Source organism: Anser cygnoides, chromosome 2 (genome assembly GCF_040182565.1).
Source record: "Anser cygnoides isolate HZ-2024a breed goose chromosome 2, Taihu_goose_T2T_genome, whole genome shotgun sequence".
Taxonomy (NCBI): Eukaryota; Metazoa; Chordata; class Aves; order Anseriformes; family Anatidae; genus Anser; species Anser cygnoides.
Genome location: NC_089874.1, coordinates 59707940 through 59735825, shown reverse-complemented (window position 1 = coordinate 59735825; position 27886 = coordinate 59707940). Strand labels below are relative to the sequence as shown.

Sequence of the window (27886 nt, the reverse complement as noted above, 5' to 3'; positions counted from 1 at the left end):
TTATTTAAACACAGTGAGAAGAGTTAACCATAGGAACTAATGATTTACATGGTTATTGTGTCCCCATTTCTTCATAATTTCAGGCCAAAACATAGTCCTTTTCTGGAGGATATATTCCATGCAAAAGTCAGTTTTGTCTAACCATCATGTTCTTGATCTCCTTGTCTAGGTATAGTGCAATAGGTAGGTTGTTGCGATCAAGTAACAAATGGTGATCACCTGCTCTGCCTTCCATGACATCCATGAATCCTATAAATCCTTGTGACTAATCTTGCCTAGTCAATATAGTAAATAGAATACCTTGCATCACTACTAAAGAATTCAGTTTTAGTATTTCATATATAGTTTTAAGACTGCTTCATGAAATTAAAACATGCAAATAAGTTTCCTCAAATATGTCAGTTTTCTTTGCTTTATGGCATTTAAAATCTATTCTCAGTAAAGAACGGAGATAACAATCGCACAGCTTTGCTGTAGAAGGCTAGCTGTTGTTTTCCAAGTCCTCTTATTCAAAGTTTATCCAACTATTAACAGGTCAAGCAGAGATTCAAACTGTCTTTTTAACTTAATCGGTATGTGGTGGGTCGGCTGTAGTTGTTTTTTGTTTTGTTTTGTTTTGTTTTAATTAGAAAAATTATGTGTATAATAATACCCCATTTCCCTCTTCCAGGAAAGCATCTACTTCATAAATTATTCTGTAGTGTTTATGCTTTTCTCTATGTTGAAGTATTCTCCTAAATTAATTACCTCTGTAAACGCTTTTAATGTCCACCTGTGTAGATTCTTGATATTAAATGGCATAATATGTTATGGACAAAAATGCTACTTTTTTAAGGGAATCAATATTTTAGAAAGGAAAGTTGATGCTACTTTTGGTTACCTGATTTTTGAAAAAAACCTTCCACTCACTCTCAGGGACTTTCCTTCTCCAATGGAAGTCACAAAGTACGATGAAAGGGTAAACATTTTAAAGACAAAAAAGAAAGAAGCAGGTATCCATAACTGAGCATCAAGAGTTTCTGATTAGTAGGAAAGACAAGATGTATGAGGATGTAGCAGTATATAAATCTCTTTACTGACCCAAACCACAGAAAGCAAGTGGAAGGACTCAAATATGCAGGAGCCTCTCAAATCCAGCAGTGATATAAAATCTGGGAAACAGTATTTTATCATTGGAAGGCTCCTGTGGTAGGTTTGGACTCCCCACTCCAGTCGCAACATCCCAGAATCAATGCTAAGCTGTTAAACTGTGTCTATAAATCTGTCAGATCACCCTGCACTAGGTGAACCAGGTCACTAAGTCATTAGAGGGGTCACTCTTTTTTTTTTTTTTTTTTTTTTTTAATACAAGAATACTGTGCTAATCTAAATTAAATGATTCAATTAGAAAGTCAGGACAGGCAAGGCGTTTGTAATTAAACACTGAATTGAAGCAGTCAATTGTACTGTATTAGCTAAAAGATTAGAAAGAGGAGTATTAGCAAAATGGAAGGTAAATAGTAAATAGACGGCTGGGAATTTTCCAGTTGTTTTGCCAGAGAAAAATTGTTCAGAGTTGTAAATGTGCAAAGACTAGGATCCAAACGTAGCATTAGCAACATCTAATGATGGTGATGAAGAGAAGTACAGCACCACACAATTTATTCTGTTCAGGTGCGTACAGAACTGGGTTCTTACAATCCAGTCAACTTTAACTGTTAAACCGGAGTAGGAAATGGAAGCGGGGAGTGGAGGTTTTCCTTCGTGAGCTCTAGCCACATTTCCTTTCAAAATTCCTGCTTCAGGAGAATGTCTTCAGACACACAAACTGACAGCACTGGTAGGCTGGCCAAAAGAAAACAAAAGAAAACAAAACAAAACAAAAAAACTAGTTTACATGAGCAAGGGGAGGATTCAGCCCCAAGCTGGGCAGAAGTACTCTGCAGTCGTCATGTGTCAAGCGTGCTCATTTTTGTGGGAGACAAGGGTTTAATACCTCTGTTATCCCTCCCTTCCCCCCTTCCTACCTTCTAGTCAGTATATCTGGGTGTAGCAACAGGGGTGCAGGATTTCTATTTGTCACACATGAGTCAGAGATCACCCTTAAAAACAGGCTCACCCCCTGTCAGCCCTCACACACAAGCTGATTCTACAAGGGCCTGGGGAGAGGCCTCCTCGCCTGACCTCTGGAGCTCCATGAAAGTGGAGAAGCTGAGCACAATGTGATACCTTAGGATGTGCAGTCGTCCTGCATATCCTTGCTAACACATCCTGCACATCCTTGCTTGCACATCCTTGCTAACAGCTGACCACAGGGCAGGCCAGAGTGTGGCCCTCACTACGCTGCCAAAGACAGCCCAGGAACAGCTGTGCCCGGAAAGGCTCCATGCCCACTGTGGCAATGGTTTATAGGGGACCCCTTGTTCCTACACCTCCTCCTTCTTCCATAGCAAAGAGTGAATGCCGTGAAGAGCACATGGTTCCTGTCAGTGTGGATGCCTGGGTGACAAGGCGAAAGCTGCTTGAGCTAAATTTGCAGTGTCAGCTGGCCCATGGGGGTGTAAGGAGACAAAGGGAGAAGGTGAGATTTAGCCCAGAACAGAGGGCCTTGTGTCTTATAATGGCTTTAGGACAAGACTTAGAGTGCAAGCCAGTGAGAGCAGAGAGAGTACACCTCAAAGCTGTTCCTTAACAGGGTTGGAGAGGAGACACTATTTTCACAGCCAACGCTTTCATTACATTTATGCAGCTTTTGACAAAAATGTATATGCTGCTTAAATTGCATCAATCCCAGTGGCATTCATTGCTGTTGCAGTTAGTACATTGTGTATGACCTGCCTGAAAGTTCAGTCATAAATTGCCTGTTTTTAAAGGTGAGAAGGATTGGACCAAGATTAGCACATCGGTCCATTAAGTACTGCAGGCTTGACTGTTCTCCCTGATACTGGGATAACTCTCTGTAGTCAGCAGATGTATAACAATATAAAATGGGTACAAGCAAAATCATAACTGAATCATAGAGCAAAATGTTCACCATGCACTTTCACAAGTTTTGTGTTTTCAATTAGAGTACATTTAATTAGCATCATTAAGATTTTTCATTGTTTAACCTGCGTATTGATGCGTATCAAGTGCATTCACTGGCATCTTGTTACACATAAACTTCTTATGCTTTATGTGCTCCAAAGGCAACTTGCCAGTCACATTTAGCTTCTCAATTTTCATTTGTATCCAGTTGGAAGACTTGGCATTTGGCCATAGCACTGAAAATGGATTGGCACTATTTGCTTGGATGCAGAGCTAAGCATTTAAAATATTGGAGTTGGGGCAATTTCTTCCTGAACTGGTTGCCAAGTACTACAATTTGTGCCATGAGGAGGAAGCCACCATCTGCCCAGTAGAATGGCAGTTGGAATTCGTGCACATCTTGTCCTCATATAGGGTGTGTTTGCACCAATTTTGTAGTGGTGCTTCTCTGTTGGCTTCCCTGAGGCCATATTCTGGAGGAACACACATGTGTGAGGGGTGGGTTCCCTTCAGTTTGCCCAAGCCCGCATGCAGTTACCCAGAAAACAATGATTTACTGAAGACATTGCCAGACCTCATTGTTTGTCTTGTATCCTTATATCTAGGTGTTTTCCCACCTTCTACTGTATCTGCCTTCTTGACATGAATCCCTCCTCTAGGTAGTGTATTTAGGACAGTGTTATTCTTCAAATTAAGTGTCTTAATTAAGTAATGGTGATAAATTTCCTCTTTACTTCTCCTTTTATCTACTTTTCAGATTATGTTCTTTATTCAGTATATAGGATTCAACATTTATTTCTGGTCATGCAAGTTAGGCAGCCCTCCTTTAGGATGATATGGCCCTTCTTTGACCTGTGCTCTACCTAGGTATGAGGAACACATCATTACTTGACTCTTCAGCTGGCTGAAGTGTAAAGCTATAATTTTCATGCAAACTTTCTGTCCTTTAGTCAGTCAGCATCATGGGCCATTCGAAAAAAAAAAAAAAAAAAACAAGATCAGAATCATTCTTACCGACTGATGTGCTGCCAACTGCCAGTTTGCCCATTCTTTCCCTTTCTTCCATTGTTGTAGGCCTCTGAAGTCTCTCGGAACAGAGGAGTTACTCTGTTGGCCAGACCAGGCAATAGTCTTGTAACAGCTATTCGAAACCAGCATCATCATGAGACATTACCTCTGGGTAAGCCAAGTTTTCCTTTTCTTTTCAAAGCAGTGCTCACAAAGATACTTTTTAGATCTACTCATCAACCACATGCAATGCTTCACGTTGTCCTGTGCCTCAATTAGCAGTGCAGTCAGCGTGCCCCTACATAGTCACAGTGACGTCCAGAAGGCCCCCACAGTGCTAAATAAAGCCTCTGTATCACTTTTTTGCTTTTCCAGCTTACAATGACAAGATTGTTGCATTTCTACGCCAACCCAACATTTTTGAGATGCTGCAGGAGCGTCAGCCCAGCTTGGCCAGAAACCATGCACTCAGGTACTGCTTTGTTCCAGACTGCTGACGCCGAGTTCCAGAAATGATTTCTTGTAGTGTAAAAAGCAAATTCTGGTAACTGTAGTAAAAAAGATGAACTTAAGTCCTATGCAGACCTGTCAGTAAATGTTATTGAATAGCAAAAACTGTCTTCACCTACGGTTAATCACCTTGCTTTTCAGAAGATAGGGTTAAAATAATGTTTTGATGGAATTGAGCAGCAAAACCCCATTAACTTCAGCAGAACCAGGATTTTACCTTGTGTTTGGATCTACACACATGCCATGGACATAGTCACCCTAGATTTTATGAAGAAATAGGAACGTTGTGAAGTAGATTATACTCCTGTCTTTATTCTCATGACTTAATGGTAGTCCTTTCCAAAGTAATTAAATTATAACGTTCTTTTTCTTATGTCCATTCCTTTTCTACTAGGTGTTAAAAAAAAAAAAAAAAAAAAAAAAGACCATAACCAAAGCCAATATGATTTAAAATTTGTTCTAATTCCAAAGGTTAAATTAATTGTTTTGGCCTAGAACCTGAGTTGATGTTAGTCTCAGCAATGCCGTTGTGCACCAGCTAAGAGTTTGGCCCAAGGGTTTAGTTTGCCCTGTGCAGTAAAAAGTGCAGCTGGGGGCCGGTAAAAAAGGGAAGGAGGAGCAACAGAAAAGCCTTCAAGATCCTGCAGTGCAGTTTCTGCAGATAGCCCTCTTGACTTGTTATTTACACATGAGGGCCAGACAAAGGTTCTTTGGGTGTAAGGATTAGGCTTGCTTCCTGGAAAAATTAGTACATGCAAATAAAAAGAAGAGAAAATGAAAACTGCTGCCTGTATTCAAGATGTACATTTCTGTAACTAAGAAATTTTTATCTTCACCATCAAATTATTCCAGACTGTTTTTCTCCTCAGCTGTAATTTGAATTCTCATTTCTCAGAGAACAGATGATGCTTTTATCTCCTTTTGAGCAGAGAACAAAATTGACTAGCGATAGGGACTAGACAGCTTAGCCAGTGCGTAATGAGATTTGTAACAGGATATCGAGCCCTTTGCCTCCAGGTCATTGCTTTGATTATAGCTTAGGTTAGGATTAATCCCAAGCTACCATCTAATGCTCATATAGCAGACCTTAAGTAAACTCCTAGGAGACAAATGTCCATCTTTTACAGGGCTTGAATCTGCAAAACTACAGCCCCAGCCAGCAAGGTTCTAAAGTACATCCTTGACTTGAGGTAGAACCCTTTGACTTGATAATACAATAAATATTCTTGGATTCTGCGGTGCTTTAGAAACACACTTGCACATTGGGGTATATCTCTGTATTTTCCAAGGTCCTAATCTGTTAATAGGATCCTATCTTATGCTTCCTGTCCTTGTTAGCATTCACTTGAAGCAGCAAAATGTATGATTCTATACATGCACCATGTAACTTCTGTTATCAACCAATATCAAGTACATGTTAAAGTGCTATTTGCCAGCTAGAACCGGCAAGTAAAAGTAAAGCGAGTGGTATTACGTGAAATTCTGTTAACAAAAGGTGATATGTTAGTTGTAGCCTTAAACACAAAGTCTGTCACTGACAGTAGCTATAATGCTATACATGAGCTTGGAAAACTAAGAATTATTCTGTTTTGTAACATATGGTATAATTTCTCTTGCTTTAAGATCAGGCAACTGAATGATATATTTAGATTATTTTTTACAACTTTGTTAGTGAGTTTAGAGAATGAACCAGGCAGTTAAGATGTCTGCTATTTTTGTAAAGAGAGAAACGGGAACTGGCAAAATACCAAGGAATAATTATTTTATATGTATCTCATGCCTTGATCATGGCATGTTTTCTTCCTTTTCTTTTTTCCTTTCTACACTTGTCAATAATATTTATCTTTCAGGGAGAAGATCCATTACATTCGGACAGAGGGTACACATGGGCTTGAAAAGTTGTCCTGTGATGCAGATTTAGTAATTCTGCTGAGGTAATCAATTTGTTCAAAAACTTAATATTGTTACTTACAGTACCAGAGAAGTTGGCTGGCTCTTTCTTAGCATAATTGGAAAGATTTATTAAATCTTCTAGGCCATTTATAATTAGAATAGATTCATGGCTGGTGATCGTCACCCAAAATAATTCAGCCAACATATGTCAGTCAGTTCTTACTTCCTGGAAGGCAGCCTCCATCAGTGAAGTAAACTCCATCCCCAGCCAGCTCAATCAATAGAGCTGTTACCATCAAGTAGCAGATAAAATGTTAATATGTTTCCTTTTAACGGAAAAAAAATCTTATTTCCTTTATTCAAAAGGAAAAATAAAATATTTTCTTTTAAAATACAAGTAAATAATATAACTGCTCATGAAATTGCTAGTTTTACCACAGTGGTGCAGCCCAGATATGCAGGGCTATGTCCCACTAATGAAACCTTGAGGTACAGTGAATGTTGTTTGGATAATGTAGATAAGGCTTTGCTTTTACTGGGACTTGGGAGCTTAGTCTTTAAGCCCTAACTGCTTTTGTTTAGCACAGTTAAGAACCTCTTTGTATTTTCCTGGGCTTACATGGAAAATGTTGCATTACCCAGCAGGTTTGGGTATGCTGCATAGCACTACCTAGTGTGAGAAGTTATTCCCATCAGCTTCACCTGAACGGTCACAGAGCTGAGGTATACATGACCAAACACATGACCAAAGAAAAACAACCTGTAAGACAGATGTGCGTGTCTTTGTTTCTCAGTTCTAAATTGTAGAAGTTGTCCACGTTTACCACATAGTCTCAGATCATGACATTCTATCAGTAAATTGAGGCACCATCTTAGCATGAAATGTCTAATAAAATTTATTGTGTTCTTCTTTGTTGCTGGTGACCATGCTTCATTTGGGAAACCTGTGGTTTTACAAATCCAACAATTCAGAGATTTTCCCAGACTTACAACTGCAGCAGACTTGCAATATACTGCATGTTTACATTCCTTCATGTGATGAATGTGAACCAAACTTCTTTATATCACTTTTTACATGCAGCCTTTTTGAAGAAGATATTATGTCCTACATACCACTGCAGGCCACTTTCCATCCTGGTTACAGTTTCTCTCCTCGCTGCTCACCCTGCTCATCACCCCAAAATTCTCCAGGTAAGGGGATGGGGAGAATAATACAAAATCTTGCAGTTGTGGTATTTCTCCTGATAAATAGGAAGGAACAGATTGAGGAAAAGGAACACACTGAGAGCCAGCATAACCTACAAATTCCAGTGCCCATTCCAAATCTGACCCAAGCTGCTTCTTTTCTGGATCAGTTGTCATTGCTGTTACATGTCTGTTGAAATGTTAACAGTATTTAGAACAGAGAGATCAAAAATTTCCCATATGGAGGAACGTATTTTACTGCTTTTCATATGGTTGGGAAGGGTTAGGGTAGGAAAAGAATAGTGTAGTCCAAGCGTAACTCTCACATGGAAGCACATTTATGTTATGTGACAGGAGCAAAGAGCAACTTCCAAATCAAAGGTTTATTGCAATATTTCCAGTACTCCTATAAAGTTAACTCACCTCCACTTTGTGCTCCAAATACTTCACCTCTTCTCAAGACCCATCTATTTTAAGACCTGAGGGGATCATCTTGATCATCTAGTCTGACCTCCTGTATTGAGACCATTAACTTAGGTTTGAAAGGAAACATTTTTTCCAGAACGACATGCTGTCTGAGAAGGTTATTTCCAGCTGTGGTATGTCTCTGTAGTTATTGTTTATGCTATAGAAATTCAAGGAGCTAATGTCTCCCTTTTGCCAAGATATACAACCCCCACCGCAGTCTTGCTGCATAGCTGTGTCCAGTGGTCATTTTGAGAGAAATAGACAGAAATGTGATCTGAAGAAATCAATTTTTGGCTGAGATTTTAAAGCATTCATTTAAATTACCTGGTTTCAAACAAAATTAATGGACAAGAGATGTCCAAATCTGAGAGGTGGCTATGTAAAGATCGATTTATTTTTTTTTTTAATGTGAAGAAGCTAAATGCTCAGCCTTTGTCTACAGAAGAACTGTTTTGTCAGAATGTCCAGTTGTCATTAATGAGTTTGAACAGCATTGTAAATACAGTTCCTCTCCTCTACATCAGGACAGATCATAAACAAGCCTCCTGCAAGACAAAATATAAGTATTTGGCAAGAGCATGGCTTACAGAACTGCACTGGTCTTTATGTGTTCTGGTGAAAAGACAAGAAGGGCAAATAATTTCTGGAAACATGCTGTCTGCTTGCTTATTTCTGCCACTGGTTCCATAGCCCATGAAAAAAAACATTCTCTTATGTCATGGGGCACAAAAAATCTAACAAAAGAAAAGAAGTGTCCTGAGGGATTCTCTTCACACAGCATGTAAATACTCCTTTCTGCTTTACCAGCAGAGATTATTACTAACATCTTTCCCTACTGGCAATCATGATACTTTGTGCTCCCACTAAATGTGGGGTGGTTTTTGTGTGTTTTTTTTTGCCTTCATATGGAGGATTTTCTGCCAGATTTCTCATAAAAGAGCTTGTTTATATTGTCTTCTCTAATGAGAAAGGGAAATGGGATTTCATGGATCCATTCTTTGACGCTTTATGGCATGGCACTGCTTCATATAAAAGGACTAATCAGCCACTTTGAAAATGCAGATTTCAAAACAAAACAGGTCCCAAATTGCTGCAAATCTGCTGTATATGTGAATCATAATAGGAAAATGTAGCATTTCTTGCTGACATAAATCCTTCTCAGTGCCACAAAGGGTTTTTGTGTTGATGGCTGGAAGTGTTTAATATACAGTCAGATTAACTCTGGGAAACCTGATTCCCAGTTTGGCTGGGGTGCTAGGCTCCAGATAGAAGCACTGCTTTGAGCTCCAGAGGTTTAATCCTGCTAAGTAAGGGCATCTCCTATACTATGCAGAGGAGAGAGATCTCTTAAAAGTGCAAAAAGGAAAGAAAACCTAAATACCAATGAACATGAGTGGGAGTTACGCATGTCACTCTTTCTCATGCCTTTCTGATACTTGAATTTCCATTCAGACCAATGACAGTTAAAGGCTCAGGTAACACAAAGGCACACACAAGGACAGTTTAACAGTTCTCTTAGTGAAGAAGATATAGACACTGGAAGTCATCAGAATCACTGAATTGTAGGATCTTAAAACTCCATTAAAACCAGGTAGACCAAAATTAATACTGAGTGCACAAAACCCCTAAATATACCTGTAAAAAGTTCCTAAAGTGTTGTTAGTGAGTTGTGTCTGGAAACATCAGCTGCATGATTTGGAAGAATATAAAGCCCTTATATCTCAGAATGCTGTTCATTTTCCCACCAGGACTGCAGCGAGCAAGTGCAAGAGCACCCTCTCCATACAGGAGGGACTTTGAAGCCAAGCTACGCAATTTCTATCGAAAACTTGAAGCCAAAGGATATGGGCAAGGTCCAGGTAAAATTAAGTGAGTATTATGACAAGTCAGTCAAATAGTCTAATGTGTTGTAGCATTGTCTTTCATCATTATCAATGAATGAACGAAGACACTGATAGGAAGTGGGAAACACACCAGAGATTGTATTTCACGTGTGAACCATCAGGATCAGATAAGAGTGTATCCTTCAAAAGAGTGACCTTCAAGAAATTTTTGGGGAAGTTTTATGTCTTACAGATTCATACTCTCTTACCTACCTATTTAACAGGAATGTTGGTATTATTACCTATAATTCACTAGTAGGAAAATCATCCATACAGGCAAATGTCCATGGTAATTAACTAGACATTATTACCATCTATCTCATTGTAATGATATAGTAACTCCAAATCCTTTGTATCTACATATTAATATAACTTGGGACCAGAGTATGACCTTATAGAAGTTATCCCATCCCATGCAGTTTTAACTTTCAGTAGTTGGTTATGCTGTTAGCCCTGTTGGATTTGAACTAGCAAGATTTCTGCCTGTCTTCACCTATTTTGGGGATCTCTGTCACTTGGTTGTGGACTTGGCTTCCCAGACAGCTTAGTAGTTGGCTTGCAACTCTGCACCTTCTTGTGCTTGATTGAGTCATCCTACTTGGCTAAAGGACTATAAGTTTCTTAGGTATTTCCTGGGCATCTGGTTGAATTTATGCATCACTTTGGCTTCTTACCAAATCACATCTGTTGTGGGGAAAAAAAACCTGAAACCAAGCAATTTATTCCAGGCAAACGTCATCATCAAAATATTCTTACAGAGGTTGGGAGTCCTTGCTGTTGGTTATGCCTTTCAGTGTCCTGCTAAGTGGGTTCGAGACATACACAAAGTACATTTCAGTATGTCTGTCTTAAAGCGTCTATGACATATGAACAAGAAAGATTTCTTAACACAGATGGTGTTTAAATGCACTATTCATTAAGTTGTTTTAGAGGCTGGCAGGGGAGTGAGAGGTGTGTTGTACAAGGAGAGGCTGATACTCCTTTTGTTTACCCTGCTGCAGAAGCAGTAATTCCATGCACATTCACTGGATTAAATCCGGGAAGTGTTTGAGGCCAATCCCAGAATGCTGTGACCTTATATACACAGGAAACTGACAGCCCCCTCCACTATCCAAATTTGAGTGTAGAGGTGTTAAAGAGAGCAGAGGGTGTTAGCAGTAGAGCAACACTTTGAACCTAATCACAGCTTTGTGAAGAAATTCACCTTTGAGGCATACAGGAAAGCTTAATGAAGCAACTCACTGAAAACCCGTACTGGTCAAGTAGCTGTGCACCAGCGGACACAACTTTATTTGACTTCTTCGAGACTGAGTCTCTCTTTACCAGCTCTTGTTTACCTTCAGGCTTACAGACTCACACCAGACTGAATCATCAGATCTCTATTTCTGCCTCCCTTTGCAGGTTAATTATACGGCGTGATCACTTGCTGGAAGGCACCTTCAACCAGGTAATGGCATATTCACGCAAGGAGCTCCAGCGGAACAAACTCTACGTCACGTTTGTTGGCGAGGAAGGGTAGGGAACCACTAAATGCTCTCAGTTTTGAAGTAGCTGTTATGTTGCAAAACACTTACAGAGTTGACTAAGGCTGAGCCTCTTGTTACGTATTGTTTTTACTTTAGTTCTCGTTTTACCTCTGAGCAAATGGTCTATCTTAATTAGCTCAAATGTTTGTTAAAATATCAAAATAGCAAAAATGCTTCACTTTCCTGCAGCGTCTTCCATCTAGATGTCTCAAAGTGACAATTTAAGCGGTGAAATCTGATGTCACCTTGTCGCCATGAATGTTTTGACTAGATGGAAGGCAAAATTGAACTAAAAGCCCATGGTTACACACTGAAGCACTCTCATAACTATAATTACAGACCAGGCCTTTACCCCTTTTGTTACTCTTCCTCTTCAAAATGAATCTGGTTTTGGTTCAAAAAAATTTTGCTTTGCATGCCATCTAATGATCATTTGTTGCCCATATGTGGACCTCTTGTTTCTGGCTGAAGTGCGAAGCATGAATGCTGTTAAAAGATTAGTCATAACTGTTTAATTCACCCAGTTGGAAGCTGAAAGCAATAGAAATCTCTTGAGAAAGCATGTTCTCAGGAGACTTTCTGCCAGCCCTACAAACTCCAGAACAATGTATGTATGATAAGCAAGCCACTGACTTTTTGTTTCTAAATCTAAACAGAACCTTTCAAAGCCATCCCATCTCACCCCAAGAGCTACATTGTAATCAAGGCTTAATCCATATCCTTTTATAATGGAGAAAAACATTGTGCGCGTTTCCAGTGTTCCATATAACAGAGGCTTGAAATCATATTTTCTAATAGTTTTGTATATAAGGTTTCATTTGAAAAACAAACAAACAACAAAAGACAAAAATATGAATAGGATTTCAGTTTCAAAGTTACTAAAACAGTAAGGCTCTGGGGCATCTCTCAGCATGTCCAGCAGCTGCTGACACTGTAAGCTCTGAGGTGGCATGTCAAATGAAGAATTCTGAAGAGCTGAGTTTGTATGGAGACATGTTAGGTCCAGTGGAAAATAAAAGTCACCAGTCTCTCTTTGAGTTACTCAGAGACCTCAGTATCAGGGGTTTTCTTAATTATTACTTTTTATACTCCATGGATTTCAATATTATCTAATAGAGGTAGTCTTTTACAGCTGTTTTTGCCGCTGGCTTGCAAGTAAATCATAAACATGCAGCATACCTCAGTTTGCATTTTTGGAATAGTATTCTAGTATTCTAACACTGTCCAAAGTCATAATGTTTTCCCCACATCTCTAATAACTTTTACTGTGTGTGGCACAGTATCCTCAGGAGAAATCATAAACCAATTTGATTTGCAAATTCATTCATTCTTCACTGATTCATTTACATCTGAAGATACACTCCCCCAGGGTTTCTGCAGTTTAATGTTAGTATAGGTTCTCCTGGAGGGACTCCAAGATAGCAACTCCCCACTGAATAGTTGATGCTGTATGGCCACATGATGTTGTATGGGCAGAGCTTCCCATGTGTTTCAAAGTTAAAATGACATTGAAAATCAACTATGAAGGCTTTATGATGAGTTAATGTTTTGCCCAGAAATGCAATATCTAGTCCCTCCTTGGAGGTTTTTGATTATAGGCAGGTGTTGTTTGCAGTTCTTTTCTCCAGCCATCGGCACTCTTAGACCAATGTTTTAATGTCTATTGAACCAAATCTATAACGTGGTTAGCGCTAGTGGTTCAAGGGGGCTTATTACCATCTCCTTTTGCTGTTGTTGCTTTAGGCTCACCCACATGATCCTAGGGCCAAAGCTGCTGAAAGAGAACAGTACTGAATCTCCAGATATAAAGCACAGAAGATGGGTCTGCCTGTCCTTTATCATCTTTCTAGTTGCACAAATCAATCATTCAAATTCTTGTGATTATGCTTCCGTAACCTTGAATGTATTAGAAAGCATACTGGCCCAGCTGCAATTTTCCACTTAGCTGGCATTTGTTAAGTTGAAGGAATAGCGCCCACCTCACAAACTGTTTCGGCACACATGATATATGGCTACAAACTTTTTGGTCATATTGCTGCATTTAGATCTATTTTAGATTGAAAAGCCTACCTACCTACCATTATTAAAGGACAACCTGCTTTTAATAAATCCATCACAGCTGGGATTAATGCATTCATGAAGCTTTTTGTTTGTTTGTTTTTCAAGTTGAGATAATTGGAAACAAATTGATTTAAAATTTGAATTGGAAAAAAAAAGGAGGGGGGGAAATGCTGATTTTCTACAGCACAAAATCATGCAACAACAAAGCTCAACTTAAGGTGTACCACATGTATTTGAAACTATTAGGAAATTAGGAGAGCTTGGATGAACAACTGAGGGATCCCCATTCCATCTTAAATGAGTTCATCTGAGACTTGGTCTTCCTCAGTATTGCCCTTATAGTTTTACACTATAAGAAAGCATCCTTGGGGCTAGATTATATCTTTGGTTACATCTCAAGTGTAGAGGAGTAAGAACAATTTCTGCTTCTGTCTGGGCTGTCTGATCTGTGAACCCAGGTGTTCATAGGCAGTTCAAACCCACTCACTAAAGAGTTAAAAAGTTATAGAAGAGTCTTTGCCATCTGCTAGCCTGCCAGCTAAGGCAAGGCTGAGCTCTGTACCTCCAATTTACTAAACCCTTGAAACAACAGACAAAAAAGTGGAGGAAACTACTTAAGGTATGTGTCTAAGTCGCGATTCTTCTCTGAACAACCAGTATGTTGGTGACGTTTCAGCATCATGAGTTGTTCAGGGCTTATAATCAAGTTTTGGGAGAGGATATATACCATGTTAGAAACACTTGATTGCACAGTGGTAGGTGGTAGCAGCCAATGTACACAAGAAAAACAGGAAATTCACTCAAATGGGAACGAGACTCATTTTACCTTTTTTACTTTCTCCTTTCCAGGCTGGACTACAGTGGCCCCTCACGAGAATTCTTCTTCCTTCTGTCTCAGGAGCTCTTCAATCCCTATTATGGGCTGTTTGAGTATTCAGCCAATGACACTTACACTGTACAGATCAGCCCCATGTCTGCCTTTGTTGAAAATCACCTAGAATGGTAAGGATATTGTACGCAGAATTCAATAATCCTTTTAGAGCAATGCAGAAATGGAAATGCAAAACATGAAAGCTGTCAGTTTAGACTAGGCTACATACCAGTACCATTGCTGCTGTCGGGAACTGGGAAGTAGATTGGGAGAAGGAAAAAAGGAGTAAGTGTAAATACAACAGCAAGCTCTGAAAAAGGAATTGTGATGAGCTACTGTTACTCAGATGTCCTAATCATATTACTTGGGACTTGATGTTTTCATGCTTCTGTGTGAAGGTGAAAAGGATGGGGGAGGAAGATCTCTCCTTAATCCAGGCCTCCTCTCCTGGGCCCCTTTCTAAGAATAGCATGTGTAGTCTTTCAGTACATCAAGCAGCATTGTGCTTGGAAGCTATAGAGTGCTCTCCAGGAGCCACCCTGCTGCTCTGTACCTACTGCAGGCCTTAAACAAGGCCCAGTGAAAGCGATACACCTTTTCTACCCCACACTGTCCCTGCTTGTGTACGGCAAGGCCAGCAGAGCAAACAGGTTCTTCCCTTTACCATGTATGTGTGCAAACAGGCAAATTGGTTCTATATCAAAAATTCTGAATGCGTATTGTGATATCTTCATTTTTCTATCAGCCTCCAGATCTCTCTGTCTCTGGGAGTTGTTTTCCCTTTGATATGTTCAGATGTGGTTCAGTGAAGCATGGGCTGCCAGCCCTGGGCGTTGCTTGATCCCTTGTGGTCTTTCATTGTGTCAGAGAAGTACTGACACATGGGTTTGTTCCTATGATGTTTTCCTTTGTCTAACCAATCTCACTGGCTCCTCTCAGAGATTCTTTTTTCTTTTTTTTTTCTTTCTTTTTTTTGTTTTTAATAGAAGGCAGTTCAGGCCCCTTTTAAATTGCAAATAACGCACGTCCCACTGTTCTTGTAGACTGTTCCCACTTTGCTTCAGCTTACAGTGGGCAGAAGATCAAGAATAACCAAATGGTTGTAGCATCATTTCTACTAAAGCTGCAGTGGAAGACAAGATTTGTTGTGAACTAGCAATGGTGTCTGAATTGTTTTAATATTATAATTTCCAGCAGTGAAGCATTATGCTAACAGTGTTCCTTGCATTAGAATGTTTCTCTGCTGTCATTAGCAAGGAGAGAGTGGCATAGTTCTTACAGCTCGTCTGTCTCCCACTGCAATCCTACTGATTAAACAGTATAAAGTGGCTTCCCAGTTTTCTAGAAGAAATACAGTCTGTCCTTTGTTCAGTTTAACAGGCAGCATGGATAAACTTTTGATTTCAGAGGCTGTATTTATGAGGATGCGTTCTGATTCCAGGGCACAAGACCGCTTATGCAGGTGCAAACCAGGGATCATTCTGCCCACACTGTGAGCAAGCTAGACTCAGGCCTGTTTCCCCAGAAGTGGTGTTACCATGTTATCCCAGCAGTATTTGAAATAGGTTCTGCCTCTTATCTGTTGTAAATAGTCTCCTTGTGGAAAGAGTTCAGCTGCAGTTTTCTTAACAGAAGTGATAAATTACACTGCAAAGAGCATATAGTTTGTTCTGTACCCCCATTTTGTTCTGCCCATTGAGAGATTTTGTCATGGAAGAGGCAGATTTTGAAGGTAATCTGGGCATATTAAAAAGTGAAAAGACACCTAATATGATTTTCGATAACAATTAGTACTTAACTCAGAAATCAGTAGCAGTTAGTTAGGATCACATCCCTCCAACTACATGCATCTATACAGGCTACTTGTACACTGAATGTTATTTGGGCTCTGAATATTTTTGGTTTGTTTTTTTAAGGAAAGAGAATGAAGTCTCTTGGCCTGTAGAGTGTAATAAAAGCTATGAACAAAAAGGTTTGTACATAAAGTAGAGTAATAGGCTAAGACTGTAGAACCCAAGGAAAGATAAGCAATCCAGTAAGTGCTCAGTAATGCTTCTTGATCCTGTTAAGGAAACAACTGGCCAAGACCAGCAGTTTGTAATTAACCCAATAGGTTTCATTATTGGCTTGTAGATGTGTAGACATTCCAAGTTTTTTATGCTGTGTTGACTGATCTCAGCTATACGTGCGTAACCCTAGAGGACTGTATTCAGAAGTCTGGGCAGCCAGCTAAGATAGGATTCGAACGGAGCTTTTCGAAACTGAAAGAATAGGATTCTTCCATTAAAGCTTTGTAGGCTTTTCTAAGGACACTGTACTAACTTGCTTGTCATCATTTGTTCATGAGGAATGTTTTTTGTTTTTGTTTTGTTTTGTTTTTCCTGAAGTTCTCAGCCTTTCTCTAGCTTTGTTCTCCTCATAGTCAGTGCTAGAACTTCTATTTCTCATATTTACTTGTTGATTTGGTTCCAGCAGAGCCTTCTCCCTTTAACCTACAAGAAATGAAGATTATTTTCCTGTTCTGAAAACTGTTATAAGACATTAGTTAACATGCGTGGATGAATTGGTTTTGAGAATCTCAAGGTCACAGATAATTAATATTCATAGTCTTTTTAAAACTTGAAGTTTGATGTCAGTCATAAAAATCACACAACCATAATTGTTTTATATTTGCAGGTTTCTTGAACTGTATGCCTTCTGGGGCTTTGGGGCTCATCATTTTTGTTGAATTTACCCTTGACGTGTTTTTCTGCAGATTAGTTCTGCAAGACCTATCAAGACATGATATAGTAAGGAACAGGGCTAGCAGAAAAAATCTCCTCAAAATTATTTTACATTTTCACTTTTTAAGTGAACAGTAGTGAGTTTGAGATAGAACATGTTTAACGAAATGCAAAGATGTGAAGAACTGGCAGAACTGAGAAATACACTGCTCTTTTTCCCCTGGCCTAAAAGTTACAGTTCTGCCCCTGTTAATGGCTGATTTCATGCCTTGCTCATTGTGCAAACAACATTCAGAGTCCAAAATGAGCACATCAAAGCATAGAGTAGTTGTATGTGTGCCAAGTAAAAAAGAGACGTAATGACTGGAAAATATTTCTCATTTATGGAGAAACTGAGATTTAACACCTTTCCTGCAAGCTTCCATTGAATAAGACTTTTTCCTGCAGTTAACATATGTGCATGCAGAACATACAAAATACAAGATATCACACTTTTTCGAACGTCATAAAAATGATTTTAAATCCTCTTGTATCTGAAACGGCACAGTTGAATCTTTCTAGACCTATGAAGTTTGATGTTACACATTTTTATCTGCATGCTGCAGGATGTACCTGAAGTTCACGGTCAACAGAGTTGCTTTTAATCCATGCTGGTAATGAGCCATTCTGTCTCATCTGGGTAACATGTCTAGTTCTTTGCCTGAATATTTGAAAACATCTTCAAAAATACAGTTCACACCCCCCACTAATGGTAGTTTGCCTTTCTCCAAATGAGTGGGCAAAGTATGGTTGCAGCTGCCATGTGTTATTCCAGTGAAAAGAGCATGGTTTAACCCAGAAAGAATATTCTTGTCTTTGCACTTGGTCAGGTGTTTTGGGTAATTGAAATAAGGAGAGTCACTGAATTATCTCTCTCAGGTTTTGCACAATATGCTGGGAGACAGAATAGTGGGGAATGTGAAACTTTTTTATCACAACCTCCAATGAAGTTAGAGGTGTAATATTCAGTACAGATGCTGAACAGCTACTATAGCTAGTTAATTGCCATAATGCTGCGTTCTCACATATGAGCAAATGGCTCCCAATAGCTTGCAACATTAGCTTATCACTTTCTTCCCTGCTAACAAACCTTTGAAAGATTTCAGACTTGCTTTCAGTTCCCTGCAGCAATGAAGCCCTGGTGTCCAGGATGCCCAATATTAGCAGGTATACAAAGATACTTTTTCAGATACTCCGACACTTTCTTCCTTTTATGATATTCAGGATTATGATATCCCTCAAATTCATCTTACATAGAGCTCTACAGAGTGCTCCTAGGGTGCAGGGAGATGGCAGGTGATGATATTTAAAGCATTAGATCTCTGGAAAACATAGATAGGAAGGGAGGGCCCTCTAGGGAGGGCAAGACTTTTCGGGGATAAACTTGTAACTCCCTCAGAAACTTCAGATTTCATTTTTTGTGAGCACTGGTGCTTGTTAAATTGGACTTCAGCAGATGGAAAGGGAAGATGGGAGATCTTTCTCTTGGAGTTAATACAAAATGGTCATTTTAACAGAGATTGGGACAGTGTTTCTCTCTCTGATTTGGAGACTAAAAATTTGACTGAATATTTTAGTTCCCCTTTTCACCAAAAATAAATGAATGAATGAATAAATGGTTGGATGGATGGATGGATATATCAGTCCTGAGTGAAAAAAAATATCCTGCAAAATAATAGATGGAACAAATATGTTTCTAAATTCTGGAAACAAAATATCTAGTTTCAGAGTTTGCATAATCTCAAATGCTCGTGTGGGTCACTGGTTACTCTCCCTGTTGTCTTCATGGTGCATTTTCAAAGGTCTAAAAAATGACTGGTGTTTGTTCACTGCATTTCATTCACCCGACATTGTAACAGAAGGATTTGTCTAACCATGGTGTGATACATTGTTGTTTTCCTCAGGCGTTCATTTTGTCTACCATTTTCCATAGTATTTCCCTACTCAGGTCCTGCTATGCCACACAGTAAAGTGGAAATTGGTTTTCATGATGATTTCTGTATCATTTTGCCAAACCTGAGGACTGTTATCTCTGTGCTTTTTCATTGTTCTTGTGGCTACCATTTTCAGATGTTTAAAATTTGTCTGTCACCATAATATCACATAAGTTTTATTTCTTAGAATTCAACAATTCTCACTGTTTGCCTGAGAAGTTTCCCTCCCTGCTGTGAGTACTTAATCTGACAGTGATAACAAAAGTACCGTTGTCTTTTCAGTTCACAAAACACTGTATTCACAAACTGCTGTCAGGCGGAAATCCAGTCTCTCTTTTCATGTCTTCTGAGTGGGCTAGAGTTTTCCTTCACAGCAGTCCTGTCCCCAGGAGTAATCCAGTTAGATAATGTAATGCACCCTTCTTCAAGACACAGCATTGTAGTCACAGCATGGTCACCTACGCCAGACTTTCTGTCCCCAGATCACTTGCCTGTTCTTTTATCTAACTCACATCTTCTACTTTTGAATTTTTAGTTCATTGCATGTTTGTGAATTTAGAACCACAGCCAGAAATGTGAAAGGAAGCCCAGTCTCTGCATAGAAGACCAGATGGCCTAGACAGATAAAATCATTCACAGACATTCATTTGGAGATCTGAGGGATGCTAACTTGAAACATCTTTTTTTTTGTGTTTTCATAGCAAATTAATGACAGCATGTTTTTTTTAACAATTGTGCATTTGCAGACCTTGCTGTATTATTTATACAACCAGAAACCAAGACCCCAATGTCACGGTTGCACTAGAGGTATTTGCAGCTTGCTAATCATGCTTAGCATTCTATATCCATCTCAGAGAAGTCCTGTTCTATCTTGATTTTGTTTTCTTTTTTTGTTTGTTTGTTTGTATTTTAATGAAGTTTAATACATTTATTTAGCAGAAGCTTATTAAAAAGTTGAAGGTTTTTGACTAATGTGTTTTTGCACAGAACCCTACTAAAGACCACAAGGATGGACACAGACCCAGTGGCCCAGGTTCCCAGAAGCTGTAGACTGATTCCTCACTGAGGTGTCCTAATGAACTATATTAATTTAATGCTCATTTACAGCTGCTTTTAGGGCAGGAGTTTTTTCATTCAACTCCCATAGTCTTTTTTTTTTTATGCCTTCCAATACCCTCCATATTCTAGTTCTCGCTGCTGAACAGACGCAGACAGAAAACTTTCATGTATTTCTGCACAGTATTCTGCAGGTAGACAAAAGCCTGTTGCACCCACTCTTCATGCAGACATGAACTTGATTTCCAAGCTAACTGATGTGCTTACTGGAACACTGAGCTGAGCAAATGTATGCAGCCACCCATCAGGGCTGATTAGTTCAGGCTCCGCACTCCTTGATTGCTTATATGTGCTCTGGCAAGCTTGGCACATGGGTAGAGCAACCTCCCTTTGCCCACACACTGCTGTGTGGGTATACCCCATGCCAAACTCTGACCTTCCCTTTTATTTGTTTCATACAAACCACATAGCCATCACTGTCCATCCTAAGTGTTCCAGAGAATGCAGAGTGTTTGTTTTTCCTATTTTTTTGTATAATAAACCCAAGAAGAACCAAGAATGTCACAACCTCAGCTGTCCCTTTCTACTCAGAAAGCTTGGTTTTCATAACCCGATTTCCTTAGGAGCTCTGCCTTTTGCAATTGTGCTGTATATCCATCAGTTTCCAAGTCAGTTTAGGACCTATTCGACAGGAAGGTAAATGTCCCAAAGATGCAAAGTTCCTTAAAGCGTTGCGAAACTTGTGATTGAGTAAAGTACAAATATGCTGAAGAATGCCTTAGCAAGGGCAGTCTGATGAGCTCAACAGTTGCCTATTCTGTTTGGCCCATGGCTGGCCTGAGTGAGCTGACAGGCCCACCACAAGCACGGGCTGCGAACCAGCTTTACCATCTTGTTCAGTAACTAGAGCATGTGAGGGAGAGCTGTGAATGCTCAGGGAAGGCAGGAGGGAGAAACTGGAGATGCTCCAAAGAAGTGTGGGAAGTGCTAGCAGAGATGTGTAGGAGGAACTGCAGCTATTGCAGTGTAGTAATGTAAGGCCATCAGACAGATTATAGGAAACAAAGCACCATTAATCCTGCCACGAGGAGAATAGCTTGTTTCAGCTGAAGTCTTTTTAAAGAACATGACAAATTGCCTCATGACCTAATGGGTTGTATTCAGATGCTGACCAGCTCCTGTGATGGATTTAGGCATTTTCTGTGGCTCTTTATAGAAACAGTGGAGAAAAGTAGTCACAACATTGAAGCAGGAGCTCTGCAAATAACCAGCACTCCTCTCCACTGACTGAAAATAGCTCTGAGGAACATGTTTCAGCTGTTGTGGCAGGTAACCTGAGTATGGCCCAATACCTGTTCTGTTGAGGGAGTCAGAAACACTGAGTTCAGTTTTGTACCTGACTCAGATGGGTCAGTTGTGTCGGTCTGCATTTGGGGGAACAATGAATTTAGAAGAGCGTTTTGACAGCCATCTTGAAGGGGCCTGTTTATGCTAAGCACTGAAAAATCAGCCTCTTAAAAATCAGAGCAGATACAGCACTTCTCAGAGTGGGCATCCAGCAACATTCAGTTCTTTTTGAAATTTAGATCATTACCTCTTTGCCTCAGTTTCCATCTGAAGAGATTTCCAGTATGTAATCAACTTGAAATCCACTTGATGTATACTAATGCTCTGAACTGCTTTGAAATTCTCAGATGAAAGGCACCATAGAAAGCCAAAGCATTTAATTTTACATTACGCTATAAATTTTAATTACTAGCAATATCTTACTTTAAATAAATTATGTTTGCATGAGCAATTTTCAAGCACTATTGTAAATCTTCTGGACAAGAATTATATTAAAATAAATATGCAGCTGAAATCATTTTATAAGACCATTTCACTATGTGAAAAGGGCATGTTACTGAAATACCTTCTTGCTGCTGTACTCTTTCATTGCTTTCAGTACTTAAGTAAACCTTGATTTTCCTATTAAGTCTGATGTATGACTGTATCACATAGAGCCTGCCTCAGCAGCTGGTTAATTATTTATTAAGGGTCAGGAGGAATTGGAAGATTAAAGGCAAACCAGAGCGGAGGAGAAAATAAACATTCTCCCGAACTGAGCTTCTACAGCGCCCTTTCTTTTTTTTACTATTAAAAAAAAAAAAGTTTCTGCTTTGTATTTTTCTTATTCTTGGCTTTCCGTCACTTACTGGTGGATTTTTATCCAAGTTCTTTTGAGAATCTGAATGGCTGTATCACAAGGGTTTTAGAACGAGTTGCGTCTCTTACAGTCTCTCCTCCTCTCTTCTCTGGATCCCATGTTGTGTAGCACTGTTTCTATAATTAGAGTTTGGTTTGAGGGAAAGGCGGGTGTTGTATTTTGTTGTGTTTTTACAGAAGTCATTTTTTCCCCTTGCTTAAGGCCATTTAATCTTTTGCAATGTTCTGGATTGCATTTTCCCAGTGATGGAAGGGTTCACATGAAAATCTGTATGGTGTCTCCACCTTGCATGTGGTAGAGGAGAAAAAGGTAAAATCCATATTGTCTTTGAGCACAGGGGCCTGCAGGGAAGCATCAGGGTGGGCAGTGATGGTGGGTTTATTTGTAGTAGTGAAAAACTCCCAGTGAGTGGTGAATGTCCTCATATCTCTTGTTCCAGCCACACTGGAATGGCAACACTGAGTTGTCACTTTGAAGTATAGCTCAGTTGTCTTTGCCACTCCTATTTCTACTATATTTTATTCAGGCTTTGGTAAGATAAAGAAATGTCAATTAGGACAGGTGCAGAAATTCCCAAGCTAGCCTTTTTTTATTAGTAAACACAATTCATGCATCAAAAAAAAAAAAATCTGCTTGCGGAGCAGAATTGTTTTCAGTAAATCACTCAAAGCCATGTATTTATTTTTTTAATAGAAAAGGCATTTTTCTTTATGTAGTTCTTTCCCTGGGATATTTTGGAAGTTAAAGGTTTTATTTCTCCATTGAAAAATATTTTTCATTTCAACATGTTAGCTAAGCATTACATTAAAGTGCAGAAACAGGGAAGATAAAATATTTACATTGATCTGATCTGAATGTATATATATGGAGAAGGGTAATTTCAAGTTTGTTGGTTTGCCCCAACTTGAGATAGGAATATTTTTCAAAATCTCAATAAAGTCTCAAAATTGTGGAGGATGTGAACAATCTTTACCTGTCCAACCTCTATGAAAAGTTATGTATTTAATAATGGGAATATAGAATTGCAAATTCAGTCTCTTGTGTCCAGTGTAAGGAAGCTTTTCACATTGTCTCATGACTTGCATTCCAGAAAAGATGAACTAGAAGCTTGAATTTATAACAGAAAAGTCAAAACTTTTCTCAGACTTCTGAGAAAAGCAATGAAAAGGTTGAGGTCTGCTGCATTCTCCATGTTCCTGGGACAGTATCAGAGCTCTCAGTTTTCAGTAGTATTAATAAAGTTAAAGTTGTTCAGTGTTTTGCAGAATGAGATCTAAAAGAGACCATCAAACACTTAATAGCACGTCTGATTTCTGAGCTTGCTCAGTTGAGAAACCTCATCCCAAGAGGCAGGGATCGTTAGCTGAAATGCAGCACAGTGCAAATGCAAGGTACAGCTTCTGAACCTTAAGTGCTAAATCCACATGGCTCTGCACTGCAGATGACCTGTTTGCACTTAGCTCAAGGGTATCTGCATCATGCTTCATCACACGGTGTAAACATTCCTGGGTGCTTACCAGTGAGTTTATGATGAGCAGTCTCTCTTATGTTTAAATACCCCAGACAGACTGGAAAGAATATGCTTCCTTTGACTGAGACTAAGTCAATTATTGTGGCTTCAGTGTTCTTAGTTAGCCATTGAAGGAAAATGTGCAGTCATTTGGCTTGTGCTTTTATGGCCCTCTTGTCTGGCAGATGACTAAATCTATGGATTTTCCTTTCTAACTTGAATAGTTCGTTTCAACACACGACAAAGCCATGGAAAGCAATCATAAATCATACCATGTATAAAACTTCACCAATTTGTAGGTTTGCAAAGTGCCTCCCCATGTTTCCAAAGGGCTTGACTGAGAAATCAAAATCTCTTGGTAAAACTGCTCTTTTGCTGGCTTCAAAAACAACCAGTTTGCATCAGACTGAGTTGATCCATAAGGAGCCTATCATGAACTAGTGCTGATCCACACAGTTACATGTTGCTTTACAGAATGTAAGAACGCGAAAAAATGTCAAATACACTAAACACCGAAATGGAGGTGGGACCCCAAGGAGTATGATTCCGTTTCTGTCTCTACCACTTGTTTCCTGAAGAACAGTAGATAAGTCATTTTACCTCTGTGCTTAAGTTTTTTCATTTGTTAGATGAAATAATGACACTGATCTCCTCTGCAAGCTACTTTAAGATCTGCCAATGGGAAAAAAAATAATTATTATAATAAAAAAATCTAGGATCTGGGAATTACAAAGTGTTGAGATTTGTAATCTTCTAGCCAGTTGTTCATACCTCAGTCTGCACCTGCTCTGTTGTCACTGCTCAGAATTGAAGGAGAGTTTGCCAACCATCTTACAGGCCAGTGTGTTTTACCCATTGTACCAGCAAGAGAAGGTGAACCCTGCAAGTATCCTGTTTTCTGATGGTTAGTCATGTTTGTACTATCATATTTTGCCAGCGGTTCTCCCAGAGGATGATGCTTGTACGTTATGGTCCCAGAGGTTGTTGGCTCTGCAACACTCTGTCACACTCCTCCTCTCCTCCTCCAAAACACTACCTTCATGGAACTTCCTCGCTATTGCTAGAATGACACATAGCACCTACTTCATAGCACCTATTTCATGACTGTCGACTTTATTGATCTCCTTATTAGTTGGAAAGACAGAAGTGGAAATGAATCCTCCATTTCCTATGCCTGGATTCTCTAGTGCTCATACAAGGCTGTCATACCTGTGACTGAGTGGAGTCACACAGTCTCCACTGTGTGGAGGAGTCATCGGAGACGGATTTGCTCAATTCTGTACATACAATAATAACCTCTGATGCAGCTCAAGTGATGGGCAAGGAGCCAGTGTAGATACCTCAGCATGGTGCTTCATACATGTCCAGTTCTGTGAGGGCTTATTATCTTTGACATAATGTCATGCAAATGCAGCTGTAACTGTTTCTCTGTGTGAGCAATTGCTTGGAACCACAGTGTGCTTCAATTCAGGAGTCCTCCTGGAAGTAGCTGTTTGATGGAGTTTATTGTAAAGAAACCTGAGGGGGTGTTGTGAATTTCCTGTATTTATATTGTCTTTGTCCCTCATTTTTTCTGGTTAAAGTAGAATAACCTGGAGCCTCCCTGATAAAAGCATGTGTTTTTTTTTTTCTTTTTTTTGCTTTGTTTTGTTTTGTTTTTTTCTCAGTGACACAATTAGTATTTTAGCCATTCCTGACAATTTTTTTGTAGTTGGTATAACCAGGATATAAACAAGATGAAAAGACAATTTGGGAGAAAATGCAACATAGCTTGGTTAGAGACAAGAAAAAGACTTTTGAAGGATTTTATTAAGTTAACTAAAGAAGCAATGAGGTTTGCATTATCTCATTGTTTTTCAGTTACTGGTAAATTAAGCCTCAGGAATGGTTTGAGATTTAATTGTTAATTCAGGGTACATGAGCTCCAGAGATTTAAGATGACATGGATAGTTCACGTTTCCATCATGTGTAAGCAATAGCTCTTTTTCATGTGGTTACTCTTTAGTACTGAGAAACAGAAATGTTGTGTTCCATTTGCAGATAGATCCAGAAAAGTAGGGCAAGCACTGATTGGAGTCAGTAATACATTGACTTTTCAGGCAGAAAATTTCTGCACAGTTTAATAATAAATTGAGAGGTTGACTCACTTGAAACACATTCATCATATGAAACTCAGGTGCCTCGCAAAAGTAAAACTATGTAAAGGACGACTGGCAAGAGAAGGCTTATTCCTGTAGATCTTCATCTGAACAGAAACATTACAAGTTCAGGATCTGATACCACTATTGTAATTTTATTTGTACCGGGTTGTTTTTCTCTCTGAAAATCAATTTTCATCCTTTTTTTTTTCTTGCTTAATTTCTGTTACTGGTCAATGTGTGTATATTTTACACATCTTTGAACACCTTCTTTGTATTTTATGGCAACCTGCAAGCAGACCTGCTGTACTGGTTCACTTTCCATATGCTTTCCAATCAGGACTACTTAAGAAAAGCCAGCACTTTCTTAAATGAGTGTTACAAATTTCCTTTAATATATAACTAAGTTTCATAAGTTTTATAAGTTTTATAGTAAGAACCAGCAGACAGAATATTATCAAGGAGGTACTTATAAAATATGCTCTCTCATCTTTCAATGCCTGAATGAGATGCCTTGGCTCTGAGCAGAATGTATGCTCTATTAAGTCCCAATAACATTTGCAGGGACTGCAGGGATAAATCCCTGTAGTCTATAACTATTTAACATCCATCATTTTCCAGGATGGAAATTCGCACAGTTGCTCCATGTGAGCAGTCCTAAATGTTTCTTTTTTTTTTTTTTTTTTAATTTAGAAAATTAAATTAAAATGAAGCTCATCACACAGAATCCCAGAATGGTTGAGGTTGGAAGGGAGCTCTGGAGGTTGTCTGGTCCAACCCCCTGCTCAAGCAGGAACACCTAGAGCAGGTTGCCCAGGACCATGTCCAGATGGCTTTTGAAGATCTCTAAGGAGGTAGACTCCACAGCCTCCCTGGGCAACCTGTACCACTGCTTAGTCCCCTCACAGTAAAAAGTGCTGTTCAGAGGGAACCTTCAGCATTCTGATTTGTTCTCATTTCCTCTTGTCTGGTCACTGGGCACTACTGGAAAGAGCCTGGCTCTGTCTTTCCACACCCTCCTCCAGTGTTTAATATACATTGATGAGATCCCCCTGAGCTTTTTCTTCTCCAGGCTGAACAGTCCCACCTCTAGCAGACTTTCCTCACAGGAGAGGAGTTTGAGTTCACTGATCTTCGTGGCCCTTTGTTGGACTCTCTCCAGTATGTCCATGTCTCTCTTGTACTGGGGAGCTCAGAACTGGACACAGCACCCCATGAATGGCCTCACCAGTGCTGAACAGGAGGGAAGGATTCCCTCCCTCAACCTGCTGGCAATGTTTTGCCAATTACAGCCCAAGGATAGTTAGCCTTCCTTGTGGCAAGGGTACACTGTTGTGTGCTCAAGTTCAGTTTGGTGTCCAGCAGGACCCCCACGTCTTTTTCTGCTGAGCTGCTTTCTAGCTGGGTGGCCCCAGCATGTACTGGTGCCAGGGGTTGTTCCTCCACAGCAACAGGGGGAGGAACAATGCAGGACTTAGCACTGCTTCTTGCTGAACTTCATGAGGCTCCTGTCAGCCCATTTCTCCATCCTGTCAAGGATGGTACTCTGGATGGCAGCATGGCCCTCTGGTGTATCCACCACTCCTCCCAGTTTTGAGTTGTCTGCAAACTTGCTGAGGATATACTCTGCCGCATCGTCCAGATCGTTAACGAAGATGTTAAATAGAACTGGACCCAGTATTGACCCCATGGGTACTCTGCTAGTCACTGGCCTCCAGCTAAATGTTGTGACACTGATCACCATCCTCTGGGCCCAGCTGTTCAGCCAGTTTTCTGTCCATCTCACTCTCAGCCGTCCAGCCCATACATCAACATGTGAGGATCTTACAGGAGACAGTGTCCAAAGCCTTACTGAAGTCCAGGTTGACA

At 39.6% G+C, this 27886-nt stretch overlaps 1 protein-coding gene across 10 annotated transcripts in view; it reads left to right on the top strand.

Annotated features, from left to right (window-relative positions):
* HECW1 (HECT, C2 and WW domain containing E3 ubiquitin protein ligase 1) overlaps positions 1-27886 on the top strand; it is a 267140-nt gene that overhangs the window by 211988 nt on the left and 27266 nt on the right. For all 10 annotated transcript variants that reach the window (XR_007157656.2, XM_048046401.2, XM_048046403.2 and 7 more), the window contains 7 exons: positions 4081-4186; positions 4390-4486; positions 6375-6458; positions 7499-7608; positions 9819-9939; positions 11355-11468; positions 14390-14542. Coding sequence is in view for 9 of the 10 variants with exons in the window: in XM_048046401.2 (XP_047902358.2) it covers positions 4081-4186; positions 4390-4486; positions 6375-6458; positions 7499-7608; positions 9819-9939; positions 11355-11468; positions 14390-14542 (785 nt within the window). In the remaining variant the exon portion in view is untranslated. The remainder of the gene's footprint in view (positions 1-4080; positions 4187-4389; positions 4487-6374; positions 6459-7498; positions 7609-9818; positions 9940-11354; positions 11469-14389; positions 14543-27886) is intronic.